The sequence below is a fragment of the Orcinus orca genome, chromosome 9 (assembly GCF_937001465.1).
Source record: "Orcinus orca chromosome 9, mOrcOrc1.1, whole genome shotgun sequence".
NCBI classification, from domain to species: domain Eukaryota; kingdom Metazoa; phylum Chordata; class Mammalia; order Artiodactyla; family Delphinidae; genus Orcinus; species Orcinus orca.
In genome coordinates, this window is record NC_064567.1 from 79,444,011 (window position 1) to 79,469,957 (window position 25,947).

At 37.6% G+C, this 25,947-nt stretch overlaps 1 protein-coding gene across 1 annotated transcript in view; it reads left to right on the forward strand.

The window, feature by feature from the left end:
• The window catches only part of SEMA3E (semaphorin 3E), a 265,665-nt gene that overhangs the window by 187,525 nt on the left and 52,193 nt on the right, over positions 1-25,947 (forward strand). The window contains exon 5 of the mRNA XM_004263414.3: positions 25,731-25,824. Within this exon, the coding sequence (XP_004263462.1) occupies positions 25,731-25,824 (94 nt within the window). The remainder of the gene's footprint in view (positions 1-25,730; positions 25,825-25,947) is intronic.

Below are 25,947 nucleotides of genomic sequence, written 5' to 3' on the forward strand. Positions count from 1 at the left end.
CTGGCAAATTGAACTTTGTCAGGTTTTACTTTCCAAAGGGAAATTAAAACATATTTTAAAAAGTAAGTAAACTCAACTTTACTCATTTGTTGTGTTAACTTTTAAAAGTCTACATTGTTGTAGATGTATTTTCCAGAAAACTTTCTTTTCAGCATTTGCATAGATGAAACATCTGGACAGAAAAAGGTAAGAAAGAGAAGAGAAGAAATTTGATAGGAATTCAGGATTCTTGATGTGTTGCTTATTACCATCATCTGCCTACAAGAAAATGAAGAAAAAAAGTAATATAAGAGACTAAAACAGAATGGAGCCCTTTTATTATCCTGATATTGGGTAAAGTATCACTTGGCCACTGTGCCGCCTTTTTACTGATCTTACTGTCTTCTTCAGCATTTCCTACACTACGTATATCTTCAGTGTCACTGGAAAGCTTAGATGCCCCAATTTTTCTCTCTCTCTGCCTAAATAACTTTTCTGCTTAGCATTTGGGTAAATAAGCTTCTGTGTCCACCTTTCCTCTTTTTCTCTAACAAAAGCCTTCCATCTTCTTTTAAGATTAGAATGCTAAATAAGGTCTTATATGTCTATCCATATCCTCATATCTGAAACATTTGTCAGACTTTGGTAGTCTGTCTAGCTTGATTGATAAGTATGTAGATTCAGTTTTATTTTTAGAATGAAATTTTAAGCAATATTAACAAGCTCTAGTCTCATCCTGTTTCAGTCTCCTCAGTCGAGTTTGTTTTCTTCTCTAATCCCCCATTTTCCCTTTTGTAAAATGAGATAAGAGGGCATCTTTTAGACCTAAAATCACTTGTCAATGAAGTAATATTGTCTACCTCAGTCTTATTTGATGAATCAAAATTTCCCCCAAAGAATCTTAATAAATACAAGTACCGCATATTGAGTACATACCATGTGCCAGATGTTTTTGTTCATTTGCTTTAATGCTTATAACTTCCCATGAGGGAGGAATTACTGCTTTCATATAACAATGTGGAAATTGAAAAGAAATTAAGTGGCTTCTTCTTGTTGCCCAGTAAGTGCCAAATTTGGGCCACATGGTCCAAGGCTAAGTGTTGTCCATTATGCTATGCTGCTTTCCTGAATGACCAACTATATTAAGGCATTTTGTAAACTGTGAAGTGCCGTGTAAGAGTTTAATGATGATGGTAATAATTGTCTCTACTCAGGCATCTTCTCCGTGAGTCTATGCCTTCCACAGCTTTTCCACACTTGATCTCAACTTGATCTTCATCATCAGCTGTCAGTAGACACGTTCCTATTTTCTCAATCCTTGAATCCCTCCAGATTTTACTCCCTTCTTGACACAGTGGCGACCTCACTGCACTGATATTAATGAAACACAACAAACTACTTTGGTCTTTTCGTCTTCACCTTTGTGATTTACTAACCCTGCTCCCAAACTGCTGAATCGTACTAGAGACAATTAGAGAACGTTGGTTGTCACCATCACTATTCAGATGGACCAATGGTCCATCATTGGTCATATGGTCAATTTGGTTCATTGGTCAATATGGTCATATTGGTCATATGGTCATATGGTTCATATGGTCAATCATTCACAGTCCTCAATTAACAATCCTGGCATTGTCCAAGTCACTACTGTTCTGGAAGTGGGGTAGGGGCAAAATAATGCAGTGAAAATAATAGAGGCTTTGGGACCAGACTGGTGAAATTTCAAGTCTAGGTTTTGCTGTGTGACTTTGGGTCAGTACTTAACTTCTGTGAACTTCAGTTTCTCTATTTTAATACCTAGTTTGCCAGAGCTATATGGATTTTCTGAGATCATATGTGGAGAAGCAACTGCCCTAGGAACTGGTACATGGTATTGCACACTTGATGTTAACAGTTTTCTCCTGTTAAACTTAACTCTTGGCATTTGAAATGTCTTCTTATTAAAAAGGCAAGTGGAGATCATAAAGTAAAAGTCTATAACCTCTCCTCTTTTCTGCTTCTTAATTTATGTATTTGATGCTGCCTTTCCCTTCTGTCCCATATGGAGACATTTCTGGACTCTTCCTTCCAAGATTACTTGTTCCACCTATGCCCTTTATCACATCTATTACCTTCTTCATTATCTGTTTCCATTCTCTTTTCTTCCAGCGCACAAAAATGTTTAGAATTCTCCATGTTTAGAGTTGTCTCAAAAATTAAAAATTATGAAACACAACTTTAGCCTCAACTCTACTTGGCCACAGGCTTATCTCCTGAGTTCTCTGGTTCTCACCCTTCCTATGACCGCCTTGAAAGAAGAGTTGGTACTTCCCATCTTTCCTTCCTCGACTTCCATTTGCTCGTCAGCCTGGGGTGCACCTAGCCCTTTGCGAAAACTGCTCCCAATTCTGTTACCCATGACTTTCTAGTTGCCAAATAAGTACCTCTTTAACTCATCTTATACTCCTTCTCTGCTGCATTTGCTAGTATTTATAATTTTTGTAGAGATGCTTTCCTCTTTTAGTTTTTAGGATCGTTATTTTTGTATAGTTTCACGATTCTGAATATTCTGCCTTCCCAGCCGTTTAAATTTCGGTGATTGCAGGAATTCCATCCTTGGTATGGATTTTCCTACACTGCATGCTTTCCTTGATGTTCTTATTAATTCACATGGCTTGATCGCTTATCTACTTGCTGACTCTGAGATTTTAGCCCAGTCTTGACTTTTATTCAGTACTTTAAATCCACGTTTCCTATGCCTGCAGGACAGGAAGAAAATAATTTTCTGGAGACATTGTAAGGAAAGAGTTTCTTTAATAATAAAGCTCTGAGGATTCAGGTTGACGAAGGAGGGAGCCCTGGTGGGAGGAAGAGGAAGATCCTACACGCCCTTCATGACTCCCCTGATCCTATGAGACAAATGAGGCAATGACAGCATTTTGTGCCATGTCTTAAAGATGTATTCTGTCACTTGCTTATGTTTTTCACTCATGCTGATTCCTTTACTTGAGGAACTGTTATCCTTATTCTCTGTTTGGAAAATCCTAACTCATCCTTCAAGATTCAGCCCATAATGTCACCTCCTCTGTGATGCTTATCTTCTTTTTTTTTTTTTTTTTTGCTGTATGCGGGCCTCTCATTGCTGTGGCCTCTCCCGTTGCGGAGCACAGGCTCCGGATGCGCAGGTTCAGCGGCCATGGCTCACAGGCCCAGCCACTCCGAGGCATGTGGGATCTTCCCGGACCGGGGCACAAACCCCTGTCCCCTGCATCGGCAAGCAGCCTCTCAACCACTGCGCCACCAGGGAAGCCGTGTGAGGCTTATCTTGACCTCCACCTGGTGAAGTTAATTACTTTTCCTTTGGATTTTCATTGTACTTAAGACAAACCTTAGTTATGAATTACGATTTCCATATGAATGCCAGAGTGTCTCCAGGGAAGGCGCTGTCATTTCTATCTCAGTTTCTTTATGACCCAACATAATCCTGGCAGTAGTCATTGAAATCATTCACTAAAAAGATGTAATGAGCTTAGAGATTATCATACTAAATGAAATAAGTCAGAGAAAGACATGAGGAGGGGCGAACTGGTTCCTTAAATGGGCTAAGGGTAGAGGCAGATCCATGGGTCAGGCAGGAGGGGTTACTTAGGTGGTCTGCCCACCGCTTGGTGGTGCTGTGTGCGGGGATCATGCACAGTACCCTGCTTCTGCTCCCAGCGCCTCAGAAATGACAGTTGGTTTGTGCCCTGTTTGTATCTTATTGTTCATAAGAGCCCCAACTATGCATGCATGCAGTTATTTTTAGTCCCTTATTATTTCTTTGTGTTCTGTTGCTCCAGGAGATGTTTGTCCAGATGCAAGCACTCCAGTAAAGGGTCCCAGGACCCAGCCTGTCTAATATATCAGGCTCATCATTTTACTTAACCTAATTATTTATAACCCACTATTTGCCAGACCTTACATTTGTTGAATTGATATGAATCTATAAAAAATGTTTCTGAATAGAATTGAGTGTTGGATTGACGTTTTTAGAATCAAGATGAGTTATGATCAAACATTTGAACATTCAGTAATTCAAGAAGATCACATATATGCATGTGTATGTAGAAGTATATATAAATGTAAATGTATATGTATGTATGATTATTTTCAGCTTTCTGGACAATTGTTTTTTGAATGTTTCCTCTTCCATAATACTGAGTTCTTTTTTTTAAAATTTAATTTATTAATTAATTTTGGCTGCATTGTGTCTTTGTTGCTGTGCGGGCTTTCTCTAGTTGTGGCAAGTGGGGACTACTCTTCGTTGCCGTGCGTGGGCTTCTCATTGCAGTGGCTTCTCTTGTTGCAGAGCACGAGTTCTAGGCACACAGGCTTCAGTAGTTGTGGCGCATGGGCATAGTGGCTCCGTGGCATGTGGGATATTTCCGGAACAGGGCTCAAACCTGTGTCCTCTGCATCCGCAGGAGGATTCTTAACCACCGCGCCACCAGGGAAGTCCCTCTTCCATACTACTAAGTTCTTAATCATCAATTAGATTTTTACCTCTTACGTAATACGTAGAGTGAACTACTTTGATTTCAGCTCCAATAATCCTCCTGTACCCTCAGATGGAATTAGTTGCAGGCTGTCTCTGATGCTGTGCAAGTAAACCTTGCTTAGCTCAAATTAGCGAAGTCATGGTTGAGTAAGTCATAAGAGGCAACATCTAGGCTGTTTTGCTGTGGTTCTGCTATGACCTGTGCCAGTTCATATAATGGTGATGCTTTGGTTTTGTGATGACACTTTATACATTTCTTCCGAGATAAGTGGGCCTCCAGTGGGCTCTTTGGTTTGGGTTTTTGCCTATGAACTATATAGTCCAGCCCCAGGGTCCTACTTTTAGTTTTGTCTCCTTCTTTACCCACTACCCTGCTTCCGTGTCTGCATGTTTTCCGCACTCAGAGACACTACTACCCTGCTCTCTCCCTTCCTGAATTTACTACCGTTCTGGGCAGCAACTAGATGTTGCTTTGCTGTGTCAGCCTTACTCTTTTGTTTGTGCCTCATCTTAATTTTTCTGGCTTTACCATCATACACGGCCTCAGCCATGGGTCTCTGCTCTGACAGTCTCATCTTCTGTAATTCCCTGCTGTTTCCCCAGTCCTTCACATGTACATCCTCACCGCAGCTTCTTGTTATTCATTTTTGTCCTATGCTGTCTGTCCGTCAGTTTCATCTTGATCTTTCTTTCCAAACTTGGCCGTTTTCCAGGCTCAGGCAGATCAACTTAGCTTTCACTAGTACCCCAGGCTAGTGATGTTGGACCTACAAGTTTCCACTGGCTCTTTCTGCTTCAAAAACAAGCATGCTCTGCCTCTGTGCTTAAAAAAAAAAAAGCTTCTCATAATAAGCTGAATACTAAACTTGATCAAAGAGAGAAATTATCAAGCATATAAAGACTTACAAGAGCATACTTGTGATTAATTTATCTCCTCCTCAGCAGGGGAGGCAAAAGTCAACAAGAACAAAAAGCAAAAGGAATCTTGATATATTTGGGTTATATTGGGTAATTAAAAAAAAAAACTTGTGTATTTAAAAATTGCATCATAAATTGACTCAAAACACAAGTAACAGAATGAGAAAATATTTGTAACAGGTAACAAACATTAATATCCTAAACTCTGAGGAGTGCCTGTAATGCATTAAAAATATGCCGAGAACTTAATTAATAAATGGATATCAAGATAAATTTGCAGAAGAGTGAATACATATGCTACTAAATACATGAAATGTGCAAGCTCATTTTAATTAAATGCAAAACAAAATAGAGTTATTTTGGTTTGTGAAAATTTTAAATATATTCAGTCAATTGTGGATGTCTGGACTCAGGAACTCTTACATACTTTTTCCTGGTGGGAACATAAAAGTATACTGACTTTTTGCTGTTTCTTTTCCAGTATTATTATTATTTAATTTTGCATCCAATATAGTTCACTTTCGTTCAATAAATGAATTCTAAATTTATTTTATGAATTTTGTCATGTGTGTGGATTCTGGTAACTACCACCACTAACAGGATTTGCAATCAAGCTTTCTGATCCCCTTCCCAGACCTTGGCAAATGCTGGCCTGTTATCTGGCTCAGTCGTTCTGTAATTTTGAGAATGCCATTTAAATGGAATTACACAGCAGGCAAACTTTGAGATTGGCTTCTGTCACTTAGCATAAAGGGTTTGAGATGCATGGAGTTGTGTGTATATCAATAGTTTATTCCCTTGCATTGCAGAGGAGTATTGCATCTCATGGATGTATCACAGTTTGCTTATCCACTCACATATTGAGGGACATTTAGGTCATTTCCAGTTTGGGGTGATTATGAATAATGCAGTTTGTGGTGGGCGGATCCATGCTCTGTATAATCCCTTTCCCTTGAGTGGGCAGGACCTGGACCTATAACTTGCTTCTACCCAATACAATATGACAAAAGTGATGTGATATCACTCTCCTAATTAGTTTATATTATGTGGCAAAGGGGAATTACATTCTCGGGGCATAATTCATTAGACCCTAATCCTTCACCTTTAAGCTGGCAGTTGCTAAACTTTGTCAGCAGATGGCGCTGCAAGACGTTCCAGAAGGAAGAGGCCATCCTCATTGGTTCAGGTTTGGCTTCTTCACCAGACTTCTGGAGAGTACACTTTTTTCTCCACTGCCCAGCCTCTTTGGTTTTCTTCAGTGTGAGGGTGCCCACAGGACCCAGGTTTCTCTAGCATCTGGCTGCAGCTCTCAATTCGGACAGAGGCAGCATGAGATGTGGGGCTGCCCCCAGCTTGTGCAGAAGTGCTGCTTCCCTGCATCCTTTCCTGTCCCCTGCCTGCGGCCTCATGGGTCTGGCCATCCGGTGAGCCACCCCAATCCAGGCCATACCAGCATGCTAGGTTCTGCAGGGGGCGATCTCTCCAGCTCCAAGTTCCCTCTGATGTCCTGTGCATGGGTGGTTTCAGAACTGTGTGCCTGAGGGTGGTTTCACTTGCCTGGGGACATTGGACCAGCCCTGACCTGGACACACTGCAAGCTTCTCCACCACCCGTTGGCATGCAACCGTACATCTTTCAATGAGGTCTGAACCCCCCTTTTCAGTTTGTCCTTCCTCAGCGTGCGATTCATCTTTATACTTAATCTCCTATCATCACGTAATGTTTGTTTATGTTAAATGTCCCCTGTTTAAACTTTGTGGGGTTTTGTCTCCTGATTGGATCCAGGCAGATACAGGTAATAACCTACTCCCTCTACTTCTTAAGAACCACCTTGTTGCTGATTTTCTATTGAATTTACCAGAAGGAGTCCATCAAAGGGGAGAACTTGCATCAGCATGCACTACGAAGGACGAGAGTGCTACCATATGCCTGAATGTCCAGGGACATTTTATTAGCTGTGATGCAGAACCAGATTGGAGGAAGGCACTTAGGGTCAAAGAGCACGACTTGACAGAGCAGTGCCTCCTCATGGGAAGCAGAGAAGTTTCTGACAAACTCTCAGGACCTTGCCAGCAACATCTGGAGATGGGTTAGGTGACAACACATTACTTACATGCTGTACAGCCTGGCCTGAACGTAAAGTTGTATATAGAAAGGCTATAAAACAGAACAAAAAGATGCAAACAAAAATCTGACCGTCAGTCTAACACCTTTAGCAAACACAAGAAGGAAGAAAACAAAGCCTGCACAGCTGGTGATTTCGTTTCAGGACTTTCTGTAGGGCTGCCATCCCCTTGCCCTCAGGTGGCTGAATCACTGTTGAGATGATATAAAATTTACAGCAAATGAATGTGTGAGAGGCCAAAAGTAACAGGAGCCCAAAGGACACTGAGATCAGTAAATGGGGACTTAGTTATTACCTTGTTTCAAGACAAAACCAGGCTGCTAGACAACTCTTCACTCCAGTGATATCAAAATAAAAATCATCGAATGTCGGGGCTAAAGAAAAGGTTCTGCCCATAAAGTATCACAGCATTGGAAACTGAAAAGTGTTTATTAAAGAAATGGAGACAGAACGTCTTATTACTTGTTTGACATCCAAGTAAAACTTGGTGTAACATGAGCGCCATGAAATAAGATATCAAAGATGCTATAAAGACCGGAAGGAAATGTAACAGCTTCAACAGTGGTTCTCTTTAAATAGTACGACTATGAAAAATCATTATTTTCAGCCTTTAGTGATTTATATTCTACATTTTTCTCCATAATGATGTATTGATTTCATATGTAAGTAACGATATCGTTTCAGTCATTCAAAGTCATCCATGTCATTGCCTTCTCCTTTATGAGGGAGTCAAAGCACAGAGACACACTGAAAGTATTCCTTCAGCATTTCCCCAATCTCAGCCCCTCCCCCAGGCTAAATCACCACCAGCGCTTTGGGTTGTGTCTTTCAGCCCTCTCGCTCTCCCGAAGGCCACAAGCCAAACTGATGGTGGTGGTGCAGTGGTGATATTAATTACATATGTAGAATAATTCCATACCTCTAGGCTTAATCCCAGTCTTTTACTGACTGTGTAATAATTTAGGGCAAGTCACTGTTCTCTCCATGCCTCAAGTGTCCTCTTCCATAAAATGGAGCTTATAATAGTACCTCAGATATAGGGTTGTTATGGGATTGGATTAATATAAGTAAATCACCTTGACTAGGGCTTGGCGGATAATAGATATTATGTAATTGTCAGCTGTCATCAGCAGCAGCATCTTCAGTCTCATTCCTTTAACTTCTCCAGTGGCATCAGCTATTCACGAATCTGAATTCCTAGTCCTAAGACATCTTCTGATGTCCCATGTCAAGTTTCTATTATTTCCTGTCATCATTTAAAAAGTATCCAGATCGGGCTTCCCTGGTGGCGCAGTGGTTGAGAGTCCACCTGCCGATGCAGGGGACACGGGTTCGTGCCCCAGTCCGGGAAGATCCCACATACTGCGGAGCGGCAGGGCCCGTGAGCCATGGCTGCTGAGCCTGCGTGTCCAGAGCCTGTGCTCCGCAACGGGAGAGGCCACGGCGGTGAGAGGCCCGCGTACCGCAAAAAAAATAAAATAAGAAGTATCCAGATCAATAAATCAAACAGATTCCTAATACGAAATTTATCATGTTTCCTAAAAACCTATTCTTTCATTCCTTTTTACTGGGCTCCTTATCATAGTTAAAAGATAATACTTCTTTTCTTTCCAATCATGCTTAAAACTCAACATTGTACTGTCAGCCTAGCTTTCCTTCAAGTTAAATCAGTAGCAAAACCCTTTCAGCTGTATCTTTAAACTATCTTTCCGATCCATTCCGCTTTCTGTTACTTCTGCCAGAGCCATTGTCACCCTCCACTAGCTTTGCCCCAGTTTTCACTTGCTCTTCAATCTAGCCGTAACTCAGTCAGCTGTCAAATTAACCATGCTTAACAGTAAGTCTTTTCAAAACATTTTTTCACGATTTCCCCTTGTACATTGAGGGAAGGAAGTTCAAACACCTTATCTCAGCATCCTTCACAGTCTGGTTCTAATGTACTTTCTCAGCCCTCTCTCCTTCCCACTTATTAAACTTCCTCTGTACAAGTTTGATCATAGTCAGTCAGGGCTACTTGCTTCTTTCCTACCCATTCCTTCATCATGAAACGATTTTTCTTTTCTCCTAGAATGCCTTCTTTTAGGAGAGTGGTTGAAAGACTTTGGAATTAGATATTCGTGTTACTAGCTATGTGAATTTGGATACATTTTTTAATAGCTTTGAGCCTTAGAAATTTTATTTGTAAAATGAGGATAAAATTATCTGTCTCTTAAGGTTGTAGTAACAGTGAAATAAACAAATAAGCAGTGTTCTTAGCACAATATTTGAGCCAGAGAGAGTGTTCGTAATATAAATCTTAATCAACTTTTTTTTGTTTCCTTAGGAAAAACATCCCAGAATATTACCATTCCCTCCCTCAACCCAGACCACTCTACCCCCAGGACTAGAATTAGGTTCCAATTTCCTGTTCACATAACACCGCATTATAGGACTTTTGACACTGAGGCACTCATTATACTAATTGTATTTCCCTATCTAGAGCTCAGAAGGCACAGTTCCTTCCTGTGATGTTCTTTGGAGGATCATTGTATTTGAAATAGGTTAGATATCTATCTTAAAGATTTGTGATAAGCAATAAAGGAAGAGCACGTAGGTAAAAGTGCTTTGTATCTTCGTAAGTGCTCTGCAGAAATGATTTATTATTCACTTTGCAGCACCTAGCACAGTGCCCTGCACGGGGTAGTGAAGTGCTCATGGAATTCAAGTGCACATTGAAATCATGTCCTCTGAAGTGAGGCCATGTGAGGCCCTGTGTTTATTGTCCATTCTGTGTTATCACTGATCATGGGGACCTAGTGAAACATGCTGGTTGTCTCTTTAATTGTACTCTATTTCTGTTCTGTTCTATTCTATTCTATATCTACAGGCTTGAGCCTCCAGAATAATCACATAAATAAATATGCTCACATGCCTTTTGTCTCTATGTAATGAACTAATTTTTGTGGTTTGATAAAGGGAGGAATGAGATGCAAGAAGAAAGAGGGAACATATACTCTTAGACTCAAGCCTAGATCGTGGAGCAGGTTTCCCCATTTCAAGCATACAGCAGATTAGAGTGTTTCCTGGGCATCATAAAATCAGAAAGGGTTTAATTATTACCAGCTTTGAAAATAATTTTGGAATACTTTTCTGTAACTATGTAAGAATATTATAATGTAGATACATTTCCTCATGAGCATTTTTCCTCTTTCCATAAGAAAAGGCCAGGAATCCCTTAACCTAGACTTCTCTGATAACCATGAAAGTCTTTACTCACTAAACGTATTTTCCAAAATTTCCTTTGTTGACACCTTTAACTCTGAGAGCTGTATGGTTCCAGCCAGAGCTGAATGACAGATCACCTGTTATAGAAAGCGTCCCTCCCCTTCAGCTGTCCAGTGCTTACTGTGCAGGTGGTGGATTTCTTTTTCCTTTTACCAGCAGTTCTTTTCTTTCGTCTCTACACAGGACTGTGATCCTTTGTCATCATGTATGAGTCAGTCATCAGTAGGAACACTCATAGGACTGAGGGGTTTTCAGAAGTGTCCAAGTGAAAGGGAACAGGGATTCAGAAATGAGCAATGGCTCCGAAGCCTAGCTGCATATTAAAAAGGGACTATATCTTCCTTCCCGTGAAAAGTAGATATTCATAGTTTGATCAAAAGCATCTTTGTCCTCAAAACAATTTTGATTCTTGCTTCATTGTGTGTGGTCAAAATAACAGTGAGAGTAGTCAAACCCAGAGAAGCTGGACAGGAAAAGCAATGCAGAAGAGAAATCCAGATCATTAAACTGACTTGAGTCAAGATGGGTTTTCTCCTGACATGTGTAAAAGTCTAGATAATGATCTCCATCATTCAGTTAAATTTTTGAAAGTATACATAACTGTTTATTTTTGATTATGTCTAGCATTGTTCTATTTAATAGTTTAATATTAATAGTAAGGAATATTTAATATTAATATCTCCTATTTATACTTTACATATTAAAATATATAATGCTTATGTATGTTATCATATATGTAGATTATTCTATATACATATATATAAATTATCAGATACCGTATATTTTATCTAAGAAACAGACACAGTTTAATCCAATTGCTTATTAGATGTGCTGTGCCAATTATTTTATCATACAATGTATAGAGAATATCAGAAGGTAAGCACCTGTTTACATTGAACAAATATTTACTACCACTATTTTTTCCTCCAAATTCACCCAAAAATGTCTATGCACGACAGCACGTCCATACTGCTCAAAAGATAGCCATAATTGCATTCACTAAATTTCTTGGCATTCTATTAAGCAGCAGCTAGTTTTCATAATCCAGACCATGATGTCAGTTACTGCAAAATTTTATTTTCTTCAGCCTTTTCACATATAGATATACCTGCTTTTAATACAGCATAATTTGTTGATGTAAAGAGATTCCAAGTAAGCTACTTGAGTAATTTGTTATAGAATGCTGTTTCATTCTCAGTATGAGTTCAAAGTCAGTTCAATATGTAAATTCAATATGAATTCAATATGTAAATTCAAAGCCAGATTAACTGGGTAGTTCAGGCAGGGACTGACTAGACATATGTGATGGATTTTCTATCACATTAAATTTGACTTTTTCCAAAACCAAACACAGATGATCATAAGGTAAATGAATCAAATCAGAACCCATGATGTCATTATAAGCAGACTGGCTATGCTCATCTTTCAAATAATTAAAATACTAACTTTCCTAATCTTAGAACTACATAGTTAATTATAATAGGACACTTACTAATGTGGCCTTATAAGATATTTCCAGCAAATATTGCCAGTCTTCAGCTTTTTAATATTCTTTGGCTGTTCAGGTTTATTTCAGTCCGTTGCACTTATTATTCTTATTGATCAATGAATTATCCCATATTTGTCCAGTAGATGCCTCTTTAAGTTGACATCTAAGTCTTTACAACCCTAATAGTTTTGATAGCTTTCTGGAATGAAAAGGTATTCCATGCCTACTTTATACATCTATGACCCCAGACCATTTTTTAAAATTAATTTTGTGATCTTTTATTGATTTGTATAAGTTTATTATATATTAAGGCAAAAATAAAGGTCTTGTTTTTGAGTGAAAAAAATGTTTATTTTATTCCATAAAAGATTTAAAAAAATTTTGTCATATTATTTATCAGTCTTTCTTTTAAGTCTTCTGAATTTTGTGTCTTATTTTAAAAGGCCTTTCCCTGAATCAAAGGTTATATACAAAATTTTTGTCTTTTTCTATTCCCTGTATAATCCTATTTCTTACGTTTAAATTGTTGATCAGTCTGGAATTTGACTACAGGGCTATAGGACATGAGGTAGTAATCAAACTTTATTTTTTTCCAGATGGCAGTCCAGTTGTCCAAACACCATTTATTGAATAATCCATCACTTATCCACAGTGCTTTGAAATACTATCCATATTAATGTGCATTCTTACACCACATTGGCTTCTTATAATATAGAACAAGGTTTTAAAGTTCACTGTAGAACAACAAAAACAAAATGCTGAATGAAATCAGCATTATGCACCATTGGGTTTGATATAAAATATTTGGTTGCAAACCCTTGATTTTGTAAGAGGTCAGTTTTCTTTTCATGTATGGTTATGTCACATATTTGTATGTTCTAGTTCTTATGGTTTCTTAATGGCCTTTTATACCCATTACTTCCTCTGATTGTCACAACAGTCATAGAAGATAGCAGCATAGAATTGTCATTTCTTTTTTTTACAAAGAATGAGTTACAAGTAATTGCAGTAGAAAGAGGTTATGGGACTCGAGCAAGAGCAAATCAGAACCTTTCTTGTCTCCACTTTGAATTGACTCCGTTTGCGAAGCATCCTGACTCATTCTAGTTCTTATTCCTGTTCCTATTCTCCTTCTCCTTCTCCTTCTTCCTCTTCCTTTATTTCTTTTCTCTAATTTATGAGAAGAAAGTATCAGAGACTTTATTTCTGCCATTGAAATGATGTATTTGTCCAATATGATTCATTGAAGTTCAGTTAATATATTGATTCATGAAAAAATTTTATCCTATTATATATTACTTGCAGTCACCTGTTCATTTTGGTTTGCCATTTGTTAAATTGACGATTATTATTTTAAATGTTTAGATTTAACTTGCTTCAACTAAAAAAATAAAAGTTCACCCGTGTCTCCTACCCGCCGCTCCCTGCTTCTGAGAAGCACCAGTTTGTTCTCTGTAGCTCTGAGCTTGTTTTTTGGTTTTTTTACATTCCACATATAAGGGAGAGCATATGATACTTGTCTTTCTTTTATTTCACTTAGCATAATGCCCTCAAGGTGCATTCATGTTGTCACAAATGGCAAGATTTCATTCTTTTTTATGACTGAATAATATTATATTCCACATATATATACCACAATTTTGTTACCCATTCATCTATCAATGGACAGTTAGGTTGTTGCCATATCTTGGCTGTTGTTAATAATACTGCAGTGAACGTGGGAGTACATATATATTTTTGATTTAGTGTTTTCATTTTCTTTGGATAAATACCCAGAAGTAGAATTGCTGGATGTATGGTAGTTATATTTTTAATTTTTTGAGGAACCTCCGTAGTATTTTTCACAGTAGATGCACCAGTTTACATTCCCACCAACAATGCCTAAGGGTTCCCTTGACTCCACATCCTTGCCAAAACTTGTTTTTTCTACACCTTTTGATATTAGCCATTCTAACAGGTATGAGGTGATACCTTATTGTGCTTTTGATTTCCATTTCCCTAGTAATTAATGATGTAGAGAATCTTTTCACATACCTATTAGCCATCATATGTCTTCTTTGGAAGAATGTCTATTCACATCTGCCCATTTTTAAATTAGATTGTTTGTTTGTTTGTTTGTTTTCCTATTGAGTTGTATGAGTTCTTTTATATTCTGGATATATATATAAAATCCATTGTCAGATGCTTCTTCTGAATCTATTTAGATGATCATATGACTTTTATTCCCCATTTTGTTTTGTTAATGTGGTGCATCACATTGCTTTGCGAATGCTGGAGCATTCTTGTATCCCTGGAATAAATCCCACTTGATCATGGTGTGTGATCCTTTTAATGTATTGTTGAATTCAATTTGCTAATATTTTGTTGAAGATTTTTGCATCTAAGTTCATCAGGCATATTGGTCTATAATTTACTTTTCTTCTAGCATATTTGTCTGATTTTGGTATCAAGGTAATGATGGCCTCATAAGATGAATTTGGAAGAGTTCCCATCTCTTCTATTTTTTGGAATAGTTTGAGAAGGATTGGTATTAATTCTTTGAATGTTTGGTAAAATTCACCAGTGAAACCATCTGGTCCTGGACTTTTGTTTGTTGGGAGGTTTTTGATTATGTATTCAATCTCCTTACTAATAATTTGTTCAGATTTTTTATTTCATGATGATTCAGTCTTGGTAGGTCATATGTTTCTAGGAATTTATCCATATTTTTCTGGGTTGTCCAATTTGTTGGTGTATAATTGTTCATAAGTAGTCTCTTATGATCCTTTGTATTTCTATGGTATCAGCTGTAATATCATTTCTTTCATTTATGATTTTACTTCTTTGAGTCCTTTTTTTTTTTTTTGGTGAGTCTAATTAAAGGTTTATCAATTTGGTTTATCTTTTCTCAGAACCAGCTCTTAGTTTCATTGATATTTTCTGTTGTCTTTTTAGTCTCTATTTCATTTATTCCTGCTTTGATCTTTGTTATTTCCTTCCTTTTACTAACGTTGGCTTTTGTTTGTTCTTTTTCTAGTTCCTTGAGGTGTAAAATTAAGTTATTTATTTGAGGCTTTTCTCATTTCTTGAGGTAGGCATTTGTCACTGTGAACTTCCCTCTAATCTTCCCTGACAATTCGGCTACTTTGCTTAATTTTATGGTGTTTAATAAAAGGAATAGCATGCATCATGCTTCCTAAATTCAATTCATGCTTCCTAAATTCATTCATCATGCTTCCTAAAATTTCTACATCTCAGCTGTATAAAGTTGCAAGATTGGAGTATAGTAGGCTTCTTAAATGTTTGTTGAATTGCCCAGATGTACATCGTCACAATGCAGTGAGAATAATGCTACAAGAGACTCATAGCCATGGGAGAAGTTTTGCTTGGTGAAGTCTTGGAGAATATCAGTGAAGTCATTTTTCAATATCATTTTACCATTAGTAGGAGTTAGTATTGTAGAGAAAAGGAAGACTCAAATTCTCTTTTCCCAAAGGGAAAGTGTAATCAGAGCTATGGATGTTATGATGCAGAAAAGTTTACAGATAGCTTATGCTGCTGGAATTTTGATTGGATGGTGGAGATCATAAGGGATAAAGCATGAGGGCATACCATGAAGGTCCTAAACTGCCATTCTAGAAGTTAGACTTTATTCAGTAATCATGAGGAAGCACCAGAGATTTTTCAGACGGAGAGTGACATGATTACTTTTAAGAAGATGGTGAGGAAGAGGTGAGAAGCAAGGTTGATGCTGTTTTCTAGTAAAAGCAGGCTTCACGACAACATTATAATTACAGTTTGAAGAATATTTGCTTCCAGTATTCTCAGTATACCCTGGCATACATATCCAGCAGACAGAGCTATCAGTGTGGAATTTAAGAGAATATTGGCATATGATGAGGGCACTTAGGGTGAGGAATCCTGAAGTAATAATTAAAACAAAAGAGAGGGAAAGATGATTGCCATCAAATAAAAGGTTAAAGGTTAAAGCAAATATTTATTTAAAAATTCAGCACAAGACATTTGAGTTAGAATTTTACTTAGCTGTATTATAAGCTTTTAAAAAATTTTAGTAGCCTCTGAAAGCTATTCTGATAATATTTAAGGAAATAAAACATTTGAACATATAATTTAATAAGTACATAAAATAATAAAATACTTCTTTAAAAAAATCTTAATATACATTTTTGAACCTTGATTATACATTAAGTACCTTATAAAGGACTCAACCATGCCTAGCAACGCAAATATATCCATCCTCTCCTTTATAATGGCAAGTAGGGTAATACTGTAAAATAATGTGGAACTAGAAGACACTCTTTGAGACTAGCAAACCCTCATTCTGCCCGTGATTCCTCACCTATAAAGAGAAAGTAATATTGTGAACAATATTATTGACCCTGTCTTACTTTACAGACTTACTTTGAGGATGAAACAAAATAACATGTGCAAGAATAATTCCTAAATTTTAAAGTATTATACAAATGTAATGTATCATTTTTGGAAAAAAATGTAAAAAAAGAAAAAAGCAATTAAAATGCAAAACTATTAGCCTTAAAGTCAAAACATTTACTTACAACTTCACTCCCTTTTTGCATTTTTTTCCACTTTGTTTATTTAGCCTTTGGGAAATGTTTCACATATTCTTGAATAAATGATTTTATTGCTTGGCAGAAGAAAGGGAAAAAATAAATGATACAGTGAATCACATTCAAAATTAATGTGTGATACAGACCATCGAATAGCTGTTTTTTTTGTGTGAAGAATTAAAGTGCATATTATGGTTATTTATTCTAGGCATTTTTGTACCCAAACCACCTTTATTGATAGATACAGGGCTGTGAGCCTGTGTATTTTACTTTTTTCTTATTAGAAATAGCTAATAAAATAAGTGATCACTTGTTTTATCTTGTTGTATTTGTAATGTTCCAATTTACTTTTGACATCTTTCAGAATATCTCAGTGGTGCTGAGGGCAAGAATAGTATTAGTTCACAAAGCTGATTTATTAATGGGAAGCTCATTTCATTTAATTGGCATCACGTTTAACACCTGATTTGCAGCAACTCACGCCTACTGACAGTAGCTTACAGCAGGCTTCCTGGGTTTTGAGGGCTCTCCTCAAGACCTAAATGAGAAAATCCTTCTGGGAAGATGTACCATTTATTGTTTACAAACGTTTTTCTGAAGAGCACATGCATCTCCTGACATTTGTGAGCTAGATGTCCTGCTTTTTCTCAAGCACACGAGGATCTATTGAAAAACTTCTCTGTGTCACACTGAAACAAAAAGTGCAGCCCACATGGTTAATACTAGCGATGTCTTGTAAATTTAAGCCACATTACTCAGGCAGAAATTCCAGCTGTTAAAACATAGATAATGGAAAACCAGTCTAAGTAGTGACCAACATTCTCAAAAGGGTTAAACACCAGCATTACACATTACTTGAACCATAAACTCGATTGCTTTGGGGTCATTGACAAGGTCATTATGACTCAAGTTTTCTGGTTGGTTTGGTTGTTGAATTCTACTTCATGGAAGAAAATTATATTACTTGCTTTTTAGTATTTTATTGGATTGTGCACTAAATTAAACACTGCATTTAAGACCACAGTGAACTCTCCAAATAATGTGAAAAACTTCATTCTTAAATTTGTAGTTAATTTTGAAGTTAGCTTGACCTATGCAAAGCAAAGCAATAAAAGTTTGAAATTTGCCTGTTTTCTATCATAATATCAATACTATTGTGTGTATGGTAAATTTTCTTCCTTTAAAATTTCTACATCTCAGCTGTATAAAGTTGCAAGAATAACATATTCAACCCTGAGGAATTAAGATGACTTGCATCAGTGTATTTTTTTGTCATATGCATCTTAACAAGACAAAGGAAGCCTCTGCTTTAAAATCATGGCACAAAAGACCAATTAGTATGTTAAAAACTAGTGTCAAGTTGGTTGTTTGATAAAAATTAAGAACTCGGTCTTTATTGCCCATTCAGTTTTCAAATTTCCAGACAATACACAACAGTATCGAGAGAATACCTTTTCCTCATTAAAAAAAAAAAGAAAAAAAAAAGTCATGCGGGAAAGGGAAGCCTTAACTAACAAATATGTGTACGTCCATGTCACACCTCCATATTACTTCAAATTACATGCTGTCACTAATAAGGTCTTTGGGGATAAAATAAGTCATCTCTATAATTCTTCAGTACTTGATTTTATTTTTAACGACTGCCATGTGATATTATGTTCTATTCATCCTAACCTTTAATATATCAAACCTCTCAAGAGTTGATCATATATTGTCAAAGTGTCTATGAAAATACATTATCTTCAATAAATAGCAGGGGAAATTAAGAACACATTTATTTTTTCCTTTAGTTGTTACTAAAGCCAATGGCAATCAAAATATAGAAAAAATAGAACTGTGATACTGCTGTACGGGTAGCCCCAGGAAAGCATGTACAACAAAGAATAGCATAATAACTTGTACGTGTCGTCTCGTTTTAAATCAACATACCTAGCCACAGCTCTGTTTTGTGAGTTGTTTTAGATCTGTGAGAAAGTAGGCAAAGATCACGCAACAAAGGAGATAAAACTATTTATTCAAACAATAAAAACAGCTGTGCATTTATTATACATCAGGTATTTTATTTGATACAGAGGATCAAAGATAAATGTCACATAGGCAGTTTCCTCAAGGAAGCCTCACGAACCAGTAGGGAATAGAGTCAAACAGACAGTTGTAATACAGAGGAGTAAATGATGTAAAAGGGGGATTTATATGATGCTTCAGGAGGACCCAGAATCTGTATTAGGGCAGACAGATGGGTCAGATCAGGATTCCTGGAGGTGATAAGGTCTGTGCTGAATTTTTAATACTGTGTGGGCATTATTATCCTAAACACATAAATAAGTCCAAGAAAGATTAAAAAATCTACAAGCAGTCAGAATGGTTGGTACTTAAACTGTAAGAGCAGCATTTTAGAGATGAAGTATTTATGTATAAAGTCCCTTATGTAAATACCCTAAGGACTTTAGACTTTGTTTTCTGGAGTCTGTGGGAAGTCAATGACAGATTTTAAGTAGGGAGGTGATAAGAGGAAATTCACATTTCAGACAGAAGTCTTTGGTAGCAGAGTAAAGAATTAGTGGCTGGGGAGACTGCTCAGGAGGCTGGTTAAAACTAAGGTGGTAAATGGTAGAGGAGTGAATCAAAAGTGCCATGGTGCAGGCAACAGCGTTGAACATTGCAGATAGATACAGTAAAAACAAAAAATCTATTGGGGGCAATTTTATGAGAATAGTAGAGTGATAAGGCTTGGAGTTTTGTTTGCTACTGGGTTTCCTGTTCCAGGGCCAGGACCTGACAAGTGGAAACTGATTTTTTTTTTCTGAATAATTACATAAATAATGGAAACTGATTTTCTCCATCAATCGTAAGGTGTGAGGCTGTCTACTGAATGTCAAGGGAGATCATGAGTTAGGGTGTCTGAGCACATAGCTGCTCAAAAGAGTTATAAAAGGACGTAACCAGGGAAACATACATTCCTTGGAAATTTTGAGGGCTGAGCTAAAAACCACTGGTTGTTAGTGATTGCTTTATATTTTTGAATGGTTTGCTTTAGCATCATCACTATCCTAGGTTTAGAAATGGCGAAGGTAGACATGTGGATAAGAGAACAAGGGGCAAAGTGAGGGCTGACTAAGGGGGAGAAGATGGGAAGGGACCTTTGTATTTTGAAAAAAATAAAAGGGTTTCAACTCTGGAGGTTTGTATTGGGTCAAAAATATTTATAATTTTATGATTAATCATGCAAAAGAGCTGGGAGTGTGAGAAGCTGTGTGGAGCAATATCCTCATAGGAGCTGCGTTCATTTTTTAAGGCTGCCGTAAGAAATTACCGTCAATTTAGTGGCTTAGAATGAAACAAATGTTTTATCTAATAATTCTGTAGATGAGAAGTCTAAAATGATTCTCACTGGAATAAAATCAAGATGTCAGTAGGGATGCATTCCTTCCAGAAGATCTCGGGGAAGAATCCATGACATTCTTTTTTCCAGCTTCTAGAGAACCACCCACATTCCTTAGCTCATGGCCCCATTCTTCCATCATCAGAGCCAGCAATGAATGGCGGGTCTAGTCTTCCCCACACTGCATTGCTTTGGTTGGTTCTTGGCTGTCATCATCACATCTTCTCTGACCATTTTTAGGACTCATGTGATTACATTGGGCTCACCTGGCTAATTCAGGGTACTATCCCCATCTGAATGTCCTTAACTTAATCACATCTGAAAAGTCCGTTTTGCTATGCAAAGTGAGGTATTCATAGGTTCCGTGCGTTAGGACATGAACATTTTGAGGCTCCATAATTATGCCTAGTATGGGAGCTATGACTCAATTAAGGCAAGGAGGTATTGAAGCATGTTGTAAATTGAGTGTGGATTTGGGGATTCACTTACCATTAAATAAGGATTTCAAAAGGCATGGTAGAAAGGTTTTAGAGAAGCAATAAAATTAGATCAGAAATATGGTTTTAGTAGTCATCTTATCTCCAATAGAAGTTGCCTCTCTGACCTTGTTCATCTTTCATGATTTGTTCAGTGGAAATCTCATACTTGTTATCAACAAAGATTGATGGGTTAAAAAGAGGAGTTTTGAGTACATTCGTGAAAGAGGCAAACTCGGACTTCCCTGGTGGCACAGTGGTTGAGAATCCACCTGCCACTGCAGGGGACATGGGTTCAAGCCCTGGTCCGGGAAGATCCCACATGCCGTGGAGCAACTGAGTCCGCGAGCCACAACTACTGAAGCCCGTGCACCTAGAGCCAGTGCTCTGCAACAAAGAGAACCTACCTCAGTGAGAAGCCCACAGACAGCAACGAAGACCCAATGCAGACCAAAATAAATAATTTTTTTTTTTTTTTTTTTTTTTTGCGGTACACGGGCCTTTCACTGTTGTGGCCTCTCCCGTTGTGGAAAACAGGCTCCAGATGCACAGGCTCAGCGGCCATGGCTCACGGGCCCAGCCGCTCCGTGGCATGTGGGATCTTCCCGGACCGGGGCACGAACCCATGTCCCCTGCATCGGCAGGCAGACTCTCAACCACTGCGCCACCAGGGAAGCCCAAGTAAATACATTTTTAAAAAAAAAGGGGCAAACCATTTTTAGGTTTGATTAGCTTTCACCACAGGCAGATCTTTTGTTTTTACCATGTCATAAAACGTTGATTGGGTGTAAGATAACTTTATCTTCTTACTTTTTCTGGCCTTGCTTCTTTTGTTTAACTTCTGTAAGTGTCATGTAATTATGTGTTAAGGTTTGACTGCACGTAATGTGCTCAGATAAAATTTATTGAGGCCAGTCACTGATTTATCACAGACAAATGAACAGTTGAGTTCAACTGACAAACGAGGCTGAGTTCAAAATAATAGGAATGTAAAGCTGTGTGTAATCATAGCCATACTTAGACTCTCAAGTCACTCACGTAAAAAATGTCAACCATTTACTGGCTTTTATTATCAAATGTTATTTTAGTCATAACATCATAATAGCCTTTACTAAAAACCAGGCAACATATTTTTGTTAACAGTTTCATTTAACTTAGTAATTCAGAAATAAAGTAAAAAGCAGGGAGACAGTATTACTGTTTTTAAGGCATCCAGTGATTTAAATAAGGAATATTGACAGCACCTATATTATACTTCTGCAGAAAGGTATGTTCTGATTAATAAAAATAAATATAGAGCTTCCTGTTTTATGTAGTGACATTTTAATTTAATAATGGAAATGTTCATTTAAGAACTAGTCAGGGGCTTCCCTGGTGGCGCAGTGGTTGAGAGTCCGCCTGCCAATGCAGGGGACACGGGTTCGTGCCCTGGTCCGGGAAGATCCCACATGCCGCAGAGCGGCTGGGCCCATTAGCCATGGCCGCTGAGCCTGCACGTCCGGAGCCTGTGCTCCGCAACGGGAGAGGCCACAACAGTGAGAGGCCCGTGTACTGCGAAAAAAAAAAAAAAAAAAGAACTAGTCAGGTTTGGGGACAGGGTCAAAGAAGACTATGCGAAGTGATGAGATACAAGTTATAGAACTTTCAAGCATTCAAAGCACCTCTTCACTATTTTGTTAGAAATAGTGTAGTCTTCAAATTTAAGAAGTACATAGCACAATTTACAATCCAGCTTAACACTGTCATCCATTTTGGTATTATCTGACTTCTGCAGTATTATTAACCAAGGGTTATGTATGCATGAAATGATTGTATCCTCTACAGATTTGGACCTTCTTTTTATAAAGATAATGGTGCTTGTCTAAAGCAGGGATGTTCTAATAGTTTATCTTTTTTTTAATCATTAGTGGGCTAAAAACCTACAAATTGCAGAATACACGTATTTTTTCCAGCTTTACTGAGTTCTAATTGAAAAATAAAATTGTAAGATATTTAAAGTGTACATCGTGATAATTTGATGTAAGTGTACGTTGAGAACACATGAATTTAAAAAATTAAAATGATAGGTATGTCTATCCTTTAAGCTCTTCAAAAATGTGGATTTTTAACACTGATGTGAAAAGCAGGCAAAAAGACTTAATTTGTTCATTATTTCAAAAGACTATTTGTTAAGGCAGTTTTAGCCATTAATCAAATTAATGAGAGAGAGATATTTGAAGTCTTCTGGAGAAAGGTGGGAAGGGTTCAGTCAAGGTACATCTGAGTCTGGACTTGAGGCATAGATCTCTGAGAATATATAAGTACTTAGTATTCAGTATTCAGTTGTCAAATTTGAAGTTTCATGAAAGAGTTCATCCTTTTACAGACTCAAACAGATTTTACATATTGCACAAAGTTGTGCTTCATACATCCTGGGTTCCACTTATTTGTTCTCAGAATGTTAGGGTTATAGGCTTTTGTGGATATAGTTTCCAGTTGATTCAATTTACTTCTCTTGAAAGTTGAAGACACTGCTGTGTCCCATACTTGATATCTCAGGAACACGCTGAAATTCACAAATCCACAGTAGTAGCCTTAGGAACCTAGATCATGATTTATATTTACAAAAACCTGTGACTTTTCTAACAAATTGTAACTTCATTTCCTTCATCTAACTTTGTGGTTCTTCAAAATCTGAGATTCTCTTGATCTTAGCATTCTTACAGTTTGTATTTTCTGTTTCACCCACTTGACAGTTTAAATTTAAATGAATATATTATATTCCTTGAATCAGTAAGCAGTATACTTGTTTTTCTCTTGAAGTTTCAATTTTAGTGTTTACAGTTTCTAATTATATCTGTTAGATAAATCAACTTCATCCATCATTAGAGACAAAAAGTTGAGTATCACAGAATGTTGAAGCTATCAAAAGTCTTTTGGGCCTCTCCCGTTGCGGAGCACAGGCTCCGGACGCACAGGCTCAGCGGCCATGGCTCACGGGCCCAGCTGCTCCGCGGCATGTGGGATCCTCCCGGACCGGGGCACGAACCCGTGTCCCCTGCATCGGCAGGTGAACTCTCAACCACTGCGCCACCAGGGAAGCCCCCAAAAGTCTTGATTTAAGAAAGTAGTTCAGTATATTTCTTCAACTGCTTTCTATGAGCAAACATTTGGACATTTGACTGTATTAGAGCAAGTATAGTATGTATACCCTACCTATTTTTACCAAATATTCTATAAAGTGGCAGTGACTAAAGGGCTAAACAAGTATTTCATTCATAGACTTGATCATTTCCTCCTCCATATAACAAACACTATGGATATGTTTGGCAAATTTAGATGAAACCCTTTCCTTTTAAGTATTAGCTGGGTAGACCAGTCATTCTAGCTCATTTCAACAAACATTTTCTTTTCATGTCATTGCAAATCTGTTGTCTGTGGGAAGCGAACACAAAAATGTTTCAAATTATTTACTGGCATTCTTTCTCTCTACTGATTCGTGTGAAGGGTATAAATAGATAAACTTTTCTTTTTCTGGCTTAAAGTATCAGTTTAGCCACACCTCTGGACTCAGAGGCCACATTTGTTCTCTAGGCTATGGTTCGGTTCCAAGAACAAGACTGGAGTTTTATGAGTCAGGTGAGCTCTGCACTTACCAGAAAGGTCTTGAAATGGCAGGATCAAAATGGTGATTTTAGAGTATCACAGAGAGAAAGAGGAATGTGTGTTGGATAAGAATGGCAAGAAAAGGATGGCATAGATAATGTGGAGTAAATAGGCTGTCTAGGAAAGTCCAGATCAAGTTCTAGAAAAGTGTATGCAACCCTTAAAGGTTCCAAAGGACTTTGGATTGTTTGCAGGTTCATTATTCACAGGTGGGCGGGACTACTTATAGATGCCACAGTGGGCAGTTTTGACAATATTCTATTGCAAAGTGGGGTTTTTTTTCCGACAAAATATTCTATATTGATTTTTAATTTTTTTTTTTTTGCGGTACACGGACTTCTCACTGCTGTGGCCTCTCCCGCTGCGGAGCACAGGCTCCGGACGCACAGGCTCAGCGGCCATGGCTCACGGGCCCAGCTGCTCCGCGGCATGTGGGATCCTCCCGGACCGGGGCACAAACCTGTGTCCCCTGCAAGGGCAGGCGGACTCTCAACCACTGCGCCACCAGGGAAGCCCCTCTATATTGATTTTTATTGTCACTTTTTCCAGACTACTTTTTTTTTTTTTTAACTGAAACCACTTATAACACACTTAATGGAGATTACTTGTAAAAATACCCATTAATGAGAATTTTGCAATCTGAGAACATTCAGAAAAAGTTCTGTGGTTATGTGATTGCAATAGGAACCAATAAAGTAGTAGTTTTTCATGGAAATGTTTATTTTCAAAATCTCATTTGTGCAAAACCATACTGAAATATTGTTCATAATATGGCATCAACTTCTACATGTATATCCCAGTAATTATTTATGCAGTAATCATTCTCTAAATTATTAAATATTAGTTGTCTATACAAAGAATATGCAATGAAGAATAAAAATGATTGGAAATAAATATTCCAAATTATTGATAGAAAATTTGATCATTTTCTTTTAGAGATTATTCAAAAAATCAATAATGGCCTTTGTGGAATAAATGCCCATTTCCATGTTTATCAGAGTCTCCTTTTTACTCACCTTTTTTTTTTCTTTTTTCTTTTTTCAGCAAGTCTCCATTCATTTGGAATATTTAACTGACACATCTCAGAATAACTAATACTGGCTGATCAAGTGATTAAAAACTGCAAATTTCTTTCATTTCAGCACCTGCATCCTTTTTGAGAGAAGTGAGAAAACCCACATGGGCCTGAAAACCCACGTGTTTATTTATAAAATCCAGTTTGTTCCTAAATAACTTGATGTTTCTCACTGGTGCCGTGTTTACAATACCTGTTTTGTAAATAATCAAGGTTAAATGTATTTTTTCTGAGAAATTAAATTCTTATTAAAGTTGGCAAATACATAATGGCTTTTCTGGTTTTCTTTAAAGGATCCCCTTTTTCACCTGGAATCACACAGATCTGAGAGAGGAAGGGGCAGATGTCCTTTTGATGCCAGCTCCTCATTCATCTCCACTTTAATTGGTAATTATCATGGCTGCAGACATCAGGGGGTAGTCATATTGATTTCGAAACTTCAGGCAGATTCTTCGGTGTTTCTTCATATACATTGCTGTGTCATATCTATTTATTGGTGCTGGGAGCATG